This window comes from Mustela erminea, chromosome 4, assembly GCF_009829155.1.
Source record: "Mustela erminea isolate mMusErm1 chromosome 4, mMusErm1.Pri, whole genome shotgun sequence".
Classification (NCBI taxonomy): domain Eukaryota; kingdom Metazoa; phylum Chordata; class Mammalia; order Carnivora; family Mustelidae; genus Mustela; species Mustela erminea.
The window spans coordinates 88742200-88752930 of NC_045617.1; the positions used below are offsets into that span (position 1 = coordinate 88742200).

Consider the following 10731-nt stretch of genomic DNA (forward strand, 5'->3'; position numbering starts at 1 on the left):
CCAGATCAGTGACACATTCAGCCCTCGCTTTCCACATTGGGTTTCTTGGTGGTGGAGTGATTTGTACTGAAAAACTTCCAGAAAAATGTTTCCTAGTTGAGTAAGTATAAATATATTAGGAAATAAAGTGAAAAATGTCCAGAAAAAGCAAAGCCTCAAGGAAACGTCGCTTTTTTTTCTTTCTTTTCTTTTCTTTTTTTAGTGACAACTTCAGGGTTCTCCCCAAAGCTTGAGGAGATGGGATGGCAGGTTCATTTGTTCCACTTTGCTGTTTGGAAATCTTGGTGGAAAAATATTAGAATTAGTCTAATGAATGGTTCTTCCATTAACTGTGTCATCATGAGATAGTTCCTTTTTGTATTTCTTTTTATTCCACAATGGATTAGAGAGAGTTTGTAACAGAAACAATAAAGGATGAAAACACTAAAATTAAAAAATAAGGACCAGTGGGAAAAGGACATTAAGCAAATCAGGGTGGAGATGAGGGAGAAGAGGGCCAGGGATAAGCAAATATATATATTGTACATCAGATGGTTTATATCTGCACTGAGGAAGAAATAAAGCAAGGTCATGAGAATAGGGAGGAGGAAGGGCATTGCCCTTTTATGGAGTAGTTAGGGGAGGCCTGGCCTCTCCAAGAGGGTAACATCCGGATTAAGACCAGATAACTAGTAGAGACTATTCAGTGATGAAGGACCAGCAAGTGCAAAGGCCCTGGGGCAGGAGTGGCCTTAGCACATTGAGTACAGTGTGGCCAACATGGAGAGATAAGGGGCAAAGCGGCAAGAGGAAGGAGGGAAAGGGCGAGTCTCCAGGGCCCTCAGGTTCCTCTCTTCTCACTACTCACATACCCCTGTGATTCTCCAGTTTCCTCACCTGTCAACTGGGGATAATGTTTGTTCTTCAAGGGTTGTGAAGTAGGAAGTTTGCCCTTCAAACCCTCTCTAAACTGCAGGCTCAGGGACCTCTGGCCACCTTCGCCAGAGCCTACTCTCAACTGGCCATCACAGTGGGACTTCAGGGAGACCAGGCTTCAACCTAGATGGCAGGTTTTCTCAAGCTGATGTTTTGGGGCTGGATTGTCGGGGGCAGGGGGCAGTGAGGGAGGGGCTTCCCTGTGTGTTTTTAAGACATGAGTAGCATCCCTGATTCCCATCTACTGAATGTCCATAGAGTCCCCCCAGGTCTGACAACCAAAAGTGTTCCAACATTGCCAAATGTCCCCTGGAGAGCAAAATGGCCCCTGGATGAGAACAACTGAGCTAAAATTAAGAACCAAGGCTGTGCATGTTCAGGCACCAGCAAGAGGTTGGTGGAAAAGTATTGGGGGCATCAGAGACTTTTTTTCCCCTCTCAAATTAGAATGTGTCTTCAGCTGTCCTCTTTGTTTAATTTCCCTGCGGCTAGACCACAGGAATGTTCTGGAAGACAGTGTTGGGTCATACTTCCGAGTCTGACTGCTTGCATAGGAATCCTGGCTCTGCAGCTTGCTAGCTCTGTGACCTTGGGCAAGTTACTGAGCCTTTCTGTTCCTCTGTTTCTCATCCATACACAGAGGATAACAAAAATACCTGCCTCCTGGAGCTGTTGGGAGGATCCCATGACATAATTCATGTAATGATTAGAACAGTACCTAACAAGTCCTTGCAGGACAGGTTCCCTGGGAGACGGATATTTTGTGTGCAGGGAGTTTCTTGTGGGGGGTGACTTCAGGAAGTATACCCAGTGTGGGAAGGGGTGGGGCAGAGCGAGAAGCTGGGCTTCCTGAGCTTGTGGGAACAGAGGCCATCAGAATCCCTGGAGCTAAGACAACTTTTCAGAGTGGTCCTTAGTTGGAAGGTTGGATGCCTCAATCGGTGAATGTGGACTGCCGCCACCCCCTACCCTGCGAGGAGGTGTGACTTGGACAAAGGGGGCTCTACAGTGGAAAGAACAGTTCCCAGGGAGGGGCTCAGCTGAGAGGAACTTTAGTCCGGAAAAGGGAAGGGGGGCTGGGAGGCAGGCAAGGCCCAGAGTACTTACTGGCCAATATTGTGGGATTAGATTTCTTTTCTTTCTTTCTTTCTTTTTTTAAGATTTTATGTATTTATTTGACAGAGAGCTCACAAGGAGGCAGAGAGGCAGGCAGAGAGAGAGGGGGGAGGCAGGTTCCCCAGTGAGCAGAGAGCTCAATGCAGGGCTCAAATGCCAGGACCCTGAGATCATGACCTGAGCCGAAGGCTTAACCCACTGAGCCACCCAGGCGCCCCTGGGATTAGATTTCAACAGAAGCTAAAGTGCTTTTAAAACACCCTGCCAAAGTGTGGGGGGAAGCATTTCTGAGCAGCACGGGGCTGGGGAGGGCTTCCTGCAAGGGCTGATTTCTCTCTGCTTGCCTCTCTGCCTACTTGTGATCTCTATCTGTCAAATAAATAAAATCTTTAAAAAAAACCCACAACACCTGGGACAGAATAGAAATTACTCAGTCTCACAATGTCCCATGTCCCTCCCAATACCCTGCTTATCCCAAGTCTGCTCTCTCTCTTTTTAAAGATTTTATTTATTTTTGAGAGAGAGAACATGAGCAGGGGGAGGGGAAAAGGAAGAGAGCAGAGGGAGGGCAGACTCTTCTCCCAGCTGGGATCCCAAAGCAGGACTGGATCCTGCCACCCCGGGACCTGAGCTGAAGGCAGACGCTTAACCGACTGAGCCACCCAGGCACCCAGCCCGCCGTCTTTTCTTGCTCTCCTGGAACTAGAGTGGGCAGGTTGATTTCAGACAGGCATAGCCATTCCCACCCCCGCCGGCTGCCCCAGCGGGGACCAAGACCAAGACAAGGTCACGTGGCCTGCCAGTGCTTTAGATTCTTCTTTGGTGTGTTGGGAGTGCTACCGCTTCCCCAGAGTGAGGAGAGAGGATTGAATGGGATGCCACATGGCCATGGTTCTCAAAGTGTGGTCCCTGGGCCATCAGGATTGGCTGCCCAATCTGGGAACTTGTGGAAATGGGAATTCTCAGGCCCCATCCCAAATCCACTGAATCAGGAGCTCTGGGGAAAGGTTCTAGGAATCGTTGTTTCGACAAGTCCTCCAGAGCTACTGCCACACCCTCACGTTTGAGAACGACCTGTGTGCCGGACAGCACTTAGCTCTGAGTCTGGATCCTGGAAGGAGCCGTGTCGACCTCAGTTGAATCTGATTCTGCCTTGAATCAGATGCCCGGGGGCAGAGCGCCACCTGCTGGTGATAGCCGGTATGTGCACACATAAGGAACGCGCGCTCGCGCGCGCGCGGAAAGCAGCTCTGCCACCAGGGCAAGTTAGCCAGATGTCCTCTCCTCACTCCGCTCCACTCGCCCTGGAGAAATCAGGTTAAAGAGAATGTCGAGGGCAGCTTTCAAGGGCCAAGAGAGGTCACCAAAAGACACCAGCGATGTGTTTGAATCAGTGATAATGGGGGCTTCTGACCAAGGGTTTAAATGTCGGACACACTGAAGGAAAAACGAACAAACGGCAGAACTCGTTCCTCCACCCCGCTTACGCACGGGCTCCCACTGGAATGACGGAGCTAAGGACAGCCTTGATGACTAGTCATGGGCAAGCAAGAGGGGCCACCCGTGGACCTCGGCCATCAGTGTCCTGTGCGGTCACCTGCTCTATTGGGCTACCCAGCTCTCCTGGGTGGGAGAACTTTGTATTCTGCTTTATATTCCAGCTGGGTGTGTGTCTCCAGAATTGGACTGCAAGCCTTTTGTCTCTGGCTCTTTGGCCTGTACTGAGTGGCACCCCCTAGTGGTGTTGAGTGGAACTGATAGGGCTTTGTGCCAACCTTAAGTATTTGCAACAAATGCTGAAGTTTTGAGCCCAAACATGGGAAGATCCAAGACAGGACAGAGATGAGAGAGAGAGAGAGAGTACAAGCACAGGGGCCTCCCAAGCCCTCTTTGAGTGGCTCAGAAAATGAGCTAGGTAACAATGATAAGAAATGGCAAGGAGATACATCTCTGCGGTTAGGAAAGGTAAAAGCAATCCGGAGGCTCAGACTGTGGAAAACCCCGGCAGAAGAAACTCAGTGTTCAAGAATGTGCAGGGGGCATCCTGCCGAGAGCTGGCTGTGCCTGGCCTCCGAGAGCAGCGCTAGGGGTCAGGATCCTAAGGCTTTTAAAGGGGATGAAATTGAAAGCAGCAAGTCTGGCAAGCCTGAGCTTGGCACTTTGCTCTCTGCTAGACCCCGAGAACCCCATGCAGGTAGCTAGCTAGCTGATGAAGGGAAACAAGACTGCCAGCCAACCACAAGGCTTTCCTCTTGAGGGAGGGCTCTCCGGGGCAGGGAGGGCCAGAGAACAGGACCTGTTCCTTCTCATTCTCTGGCCCATATTTGGCAGAGCCTTTCCCATGGGTCCCCGTTGCACAGGTGGGAGAAGCTGCGGCCCCGAATAACATTACCGGAAACTAAAGGACATCAAAAGAGAAGTTAAATAGAGAGCCCCCTGGATAGTTGGGGCCAGCGGCTCCAGGAGGCTGGCTCACTCGAAGAGCCACCTGATATGAGGGCCAGCTGCCACCCCTCACCCTGGCCCTTTATAAGGCTGGTAGCATTACTTCCTAGCCCTTCCTGTCTCCACTTAGAGGGCAGGGCGTCTCAGCCTTCCTGGCAGGAGCCATTCCAAGGCACCCTGCCACCCCTGCGATGAAACCCAAGAGCCCTCACCTCTAAAACCATAATTTTGTGCTACCTGAGAAACCTCAGCATTAGGTCAGGTGACACACCACTAGAAATAAGAAAGTTTTATGGTCCCTAGTCTGTGGGAGACATGATCTTTGCCCTCAAGGAACTTAAATAGTGCTTGACGGTATTCGATTAAATACTAACATGGATTCATTCAACAAACGTATGTTTAGTGCTCCCGCCAGTGCCAGGAGCAGCGCCAGATGCTGGAGATACCGTGATGAATGAGACCAGCAGTCCTTGCGTTCTGGAGCTCCCCAGCAGCAGGGGGAGGGAGACATGGAGCAGGTAACAGCCATGTGAGGGGACCAGGAGGCCTTGGGAGCCTTAGCAAGAGCCGATGCAGCCTGGGGGGTGAAGGGTGGCTGAGCAGAGCTTGCAGGGTGAGAAAGGGCCAGGCGAGGGAAATGGGTGCCAAAGTGTGTGGGGGGGGCACTTTTGAGCAGCACGGGGCGGGGAGGGCTTCCTGCAGGGGCTGATTTCATTTTTTTATTTTATTTTATTTATTTATTTTTTTAAGATTTTATTTATTTATTTGTCAGAGAGAGATTACAAGTAGGCAGAGAGGCAGGCAGAGAGAGAGAGGAGGAAGCAGGCTCCCTGCTGAGCAGAGAGCCCGATGCGGGACTCGATCCCAGGACCCTGAGATCATGACCTGAGCCGAAGGCAGTGGCTTAACCCACTGAGCCACCCAGGCGCCCCCAGGGGCTGATTTCAACTGGGTGTTGAAGAGCGAGTCAGCCTGAGGAAGTGGAGGAGACAGAGCTGCCAGGTAGGAATCAGCATTTGGGGATGGTGGGGCTGTGGGTCTGGCTGAGAAGGAAGAAGGGACAAAAGAATCCCTTTTCCAGAGGCCAAATTTGAGTGGCTAGCCAGGCATCCACCTGGAAATGTCCAGGGGGTGCTTTCTCATTAGTAACATGGACCTCTGGGGGCTCCTGCGTGACTCAGTTTGTTGGGCGTCTGTTTTCGGCTCAGGTCGTGATCTCAGTGTCCTGGGATCGAGCCCCATGTTGGGCTCCCTGCTCAGCGGTGTCTGCTTCTCTGTCTCCCTCTGAAAACTTCCCCTGCTTGTGCTCTCTCTCTCTCAAATAGAAAAATAAAATCTGGGGGCATCTGGGTGGCTCAGTGGCTTAAAGCCTCTGCCTTCAGCTCAGGTTGTGATCCCAGGGTCCTGGGATCGAGCACCGCATCAGGCAGGGAGCCTGCTTCCTCCTCTCTCTCTGCCTGCCTCTCTGCCTACTTGTGATCTCTGTCTGTCAAATAAATAAATAAATAAATAAATAAAATCTTAAAAAAAAAAAAAAGAAAAAGAAAATCTTAGAAAAGACAAGAAGAGAAAAGGAAGGAGGGAGAAAGAGAGAGAGAAAGAAAGAAGAAAAAGAAAGAGAAAGAAAAGAAGAAAAGAAAGGAAGAAAGAAATGGGGACCTCTAGTGTGGAGAAGCTCAGTCTTCCAGAGAAACTATGTAGAAGAAAGCCAAGGTGAGCATGTTGAGACACTGGGGTGGGGGAAAGGAACCAGCCTGGAAGACAGAGAAGCCCATAAGAACACATTCTGTAGAAGCTCAGAGAATGGTTCTCCAGCAGGGAAAGGAGAGGCTCCTGTGGGCCAAATGTTAGCGACGTTTCTGGGGCTCCAGGAATTGGAGGGGAGCACAGGATTATATACATAAACAAGTGAGCATTCATAATGCACTGTCTTGGTCTGTACCCCTCTCACAGCACTGCTGCTTCTCTCACCTTCCTGCTAAACATATCTCCCCAAGGTCCCAACCCCAGGTCTACGGCAGCTGGCTATCCCTACATCTGTGGAGGGAGGAGGAGGCCCAGGTTCTCTGCCTAGTATCATGGGCCACCCGTGATGGACAGCTATGATGGGATGCCAGCATTGCCTTTCAGTGATGGAAATGAAAGTGGCCATGGGCTGCTGTGGGTAGGCAGGTGGGGTGTGTAGGCAGGGGTAGGCCTGCCTGATAGCTCTGCACTGAGGTCGCTTCTCTCCCACACCTGCCGGTCCCAAGTCACCCCTATCCTCCAGCTTCCCACAGAAGGGAAGGCAAGGCTCCTTGGGAGTCAGAGAATCCTCCCCCCCCTTAAACGAAAGGAGGCCTGGGAAAAGCCGGATTCCATCGGGGAGGATAGGGATATCATGTACCATTGACAGCAGGTCCCAGCAGGGCTTCACAGAGAGGCGGGGTTCTGGCCACTGGGGATTGGGCCACACCCAGGCAGCTGCTGGAAGGTTCCAGAAACCAAGGTGCAGCCAGCCTGATCCAGGAACACCTGTGCCATCCACGCCAATGAACATTTTCTGACACCAGAGTACCTATACCCTCCTTAAACCCTCTGGACCCCTGCTCTGCTAGGAAGATAGGAAGTTTGGGTGGTGGCTTGTGGGGGATAATGGGCAAGGGGATGCCACGAGAAGGGAGGCCGCTGTAATGAGGTTCACGGTTTGCAGGCAGGTGGGCTCTTCTGAGCGACTCACTTTTCTTCTTAGAGCCTTGATTTTCTCACCGACAAAATGGAATTAGGAGTATTACAAGGCCAACACGTTTCAGAGGACTATCGTGAATAAACAGAGAACCAGTGAACTTTCCAAGCTGTCAAGGTCAAGTGTTGCTGGTTTCCAAGACCAGCCAGTGTTGCATTGCGAATTTTCAACGTGAAGTCCATGGAGCCCTCATTGGAGGAATTCTGTGAACTACTTGAAATAATGTGTAAAAATGCACATGGCGGGGCATCTCTCCTGGATGAGGAGCCATAGTTCTCAGCAGCTTTTTATTTTATTTTAATTTTTTTCTCTCCCCCCACCCCGCCCCCAGGCACCAATCAGCAGGTCTGGGACCCACATGCGTCTTAGGTCTGTCCCTGTCATGTTTCTGATGAGTTAGTGGAGACCCATGGTAGCACAGCTTGTCAGACACATAGCTTGTCAGGCCCTGGTCCCCCACCCTCCAGAAGATCAGGGATGGGTAGGCAGCCAGAGGAAGAGCCCCAAGTCCTACAGGGAATTAGGGCCCCTGTCCTCTGTGTTACCAGGATGAGGGCCTCCAGTGGAAGGGCAGGAGAAGGACGAAGCCCCAGGCTAGGGGAGGCCCAGGAGGCCTAGAAGCAGGAGCTGCTGAATAAGTGAGTCATCCTCCTGTCTCCCCAGCCCCCCACCCCGCCCCTGCCACCCCACACCAGAGAAGACTCAAAGGAGGAAATACAGTTCTTTCTGACACTGTCTTGAGATAAACACTCTGGTTGTGTTTTGTCTTCTGAAAAAATTGGAGACACCATGTCAAAGCTTTAAGAGAAACTGTGAAAGGCCCCACACAAATGTAAGGGAGTCATCTGCCAAAAATGCAAATTTATTGAGCAACTACTGACTGCCGGACACTTTTGGATGCTTTGACGAAATGGGCATAAATGTTACTGCCCCAAGAGGCCCGCCCTGAGCACCCGATTAAGGTAAATCCACTCCTCTCCCCCACCCTCCGGTTATTCTCACACTCCCTGTGCCTTTCCTTCCCACCACTTATTATACTGTGTGATGCTCCTGGGTGTTGTTTTTATCCCTTCTCTCCTCCATGGGACTGGCCATGAGCAGGGGTCATGCGTATCCATGCCGAGCACAGTGCCCACCGCCCAGCCATCCCTCAAATACTTGTTAAGGAACACATGACTATCTCTGATCTTCGTAGCAGCCTTGTTAGGAAGGCATTATTATCCTGCCCATTATACAGAAGAAGAAACTGAGGTTCAGAGAGTCAAAGAGACTTGCTTAAGGATACACTTTGTTGCCACCACACTTTAGCTCTGCTCCTCCCCCTTGAAAGATTTAAAGAACTACAGGCTTAAGTGTCAGAAGAGAAAGTGTGACCCCAGCAAAATGGCTCATGGGTTCAGTCGCTACCCCATACTCAGCCTTCCCCTGCTGAGCTCTTCCAATCTCTATCACACCCAAGTAGCTCCAAGTCATCAATCCACAGCCATGGAGCTGAGGCCAGTCCGAACTGGCCTGTTTATTTCCCAAGTCAAGTGACAGCCAGTCCTTGCTGTCACTCTCCTCAAACCCGTCCCACTCCTCAAACCTAACACAGAAGATAAATTAGGGAAGTCTTTTATAAAACATTGTACAGGGGGAAATACATACATATTTATAGGGCCAGTGCTGGTTGGGGTGGAGTTCGCTTCTTGAACACAGGGAACCAGATCCTGTCCCATTAGGGTGCCTGCACTCTCTTTCCCTGAACTAGTTCCCTTGCTGTCCTCACAGCCCGGTCCCTGGCTGGTTAGATCAAGTCATAAAGGTCCAACAGCTTGTCCCCCAAGGGCACTGCTTCCTGGCTGCCCCCACCAGCTGCTCCCCTGGTGAGTCACTCTCTGCCCTTCCTCCTTAGGGGGTGGCCGGCCTTGGCCTGGCCCCAGGAATTCCGCCTCCAGAGGGGAGAGGGAAGGCAGACTGAGGAATACTGTTTCCTGCTATGTATGGGAGATAAATGTCCTCCAAACCAGGACTACTTCGGGAAGTGGATGGGGGTCTAATTCACAGGCAAAGAGGCATAAACCCACACTGCCCAGGCCAAAGACAAATGGTCACCCCACTGACAGGTCTCTCCTGCTCTGAACTGGCCCTGTCCTACCACTCTAGACTTTCTAAAACGCACTCCCGGTCAGCAGCAAACACCTCTCAGATCCCAGTGCCCATCTCTGCAGTCTCCCATTCTGTATCTCCCAGCATCTTTACTATGCATTTTAAAGCCTCCCTAATACTGGGGACCTGTAGTGCTGGGATTGGGAAGGGTAGCTGGTTAGGATGCCCCCACCAACTCCCAAATAGGTTCTGGCTGTATTAGGCCTTTGGTGTCACGCCCCCAGGCCTTCTGGCTCCTTGGGCCCAATCCCCCAAATCATGGCTGCCTGGGCCTGAGTAGGAAAACAAGACTTGGTCCTCTGTCTCCCATCCCATACTTGCCAGGTCTTCTCTCCCTAGGCTTCCCTGCAGCTGAGGTAGCTAAGGGCCAGGGCCAGGGAACCATTGACCCTCTTTATCCCCGCCCTTGGTCAATGCAAAGAACTCTGTTCCAGTACCTTCTCCACACCTTGTCCATGCCTATTCCTGGTCCCACCTCAATGTGGCTTCTATGCTAGGAACCCCAGGAATCAGCTCTTAGAGTGGCAAATGGTGGATTGAGATCAACCCGTAGTTCCTTGCAGCCCTAGCCGGATGGAGCTGGCTCTCAGCCCTTTGGGAGCGCCAGACAGCCAATTACAGCCACATAGAGGGACCCAGTGAGTGCCCCACCCCTTGCTTTTAGAACCTGCTCAAGTAGGCCTGCTTGTCAAACCGCTTTAAATTACTCTTGCTAAAGCCAACAGTATCAGGTAGGGGAAACTCAGGCTCCAGCCCCTTAAAGGCGCCTCCTCTCCTCCCTCATTCTCCCTCCCCTCCCCCATGTAGTCCACAAGCCACACCAGTGCTTCAGAGCCAGAGGCCCGCCCTTGATCTTTCTCTTGCTTCTCACTGTATTTGGGTAACAAAGACTCCTCCATGTTTAAGTCCTGACGCCTAATGCCCGCCACATCCCTCCCACCCCCCCCAAAAACAAGTGCCCAGATCTGACCCCTCGGAGTAGAGCTGAGAACAGCTGGGGCTCAGGACGGGGCTTGCCGGTGGTTCCCCGAGTAGGCATAGGAGATTGGATGGCGGGTCCCAGGCCTCACGGTGAATGTGTTGATGGGGCTTCCGTAGTGGGGGGTGCTGTGGGGAGACCTGGAATGGGGGAGCAGGAGAGAGGGAAGTTAATATTTGCAACTAGTTAACCAACACCCCTCCCATCTTCCTCAGGGCACGAGAGGAAAAGATACCGTAGGGCTGTGGTATCTGCCCACACAAGCCCCGGGGACAGGGTGGGACGGGGTGACCAGTACTGATTCAACTGACACTGGGCTCCTCCTCCCAGCTAGGTTTGGCTGGCCACAGAATAGTCAGTCCCTGATTCCCTTCTGTTCAGAACTCTTCACTCCTAGCCTGGG

The 10731-nt window shown here is 51.7% G+C and overlaps 1 protein-coding gene across 2 annotated transcripts in view; it reads right to left on the reverse strand.

Annotated features, from left to right (window-relative positions):
* Positions 1–8042: 8042 nt before the first annotated feature.
* The window catches only part of C4H6orf132 (chromosome 4 C6orf132 homolog), a 33604-nt gene continuing 30915 nt past the window's right edge, over positions 8043–10731 (reverse strand). For both annotated transcript variants that reach the window (XM_032339951.1, XM_032339950.1), the window contains one exon: positions 8043–10468. In XM_032339951.1, coding sequence (XP_032195842.1) covers positions 10351–10468 — 118 coding nt within the window. In that variant the 3' untranslated portion in view covers positions 8043–10350. The remainder of the gene's footprint in view (positions 10469–10731) is intronic.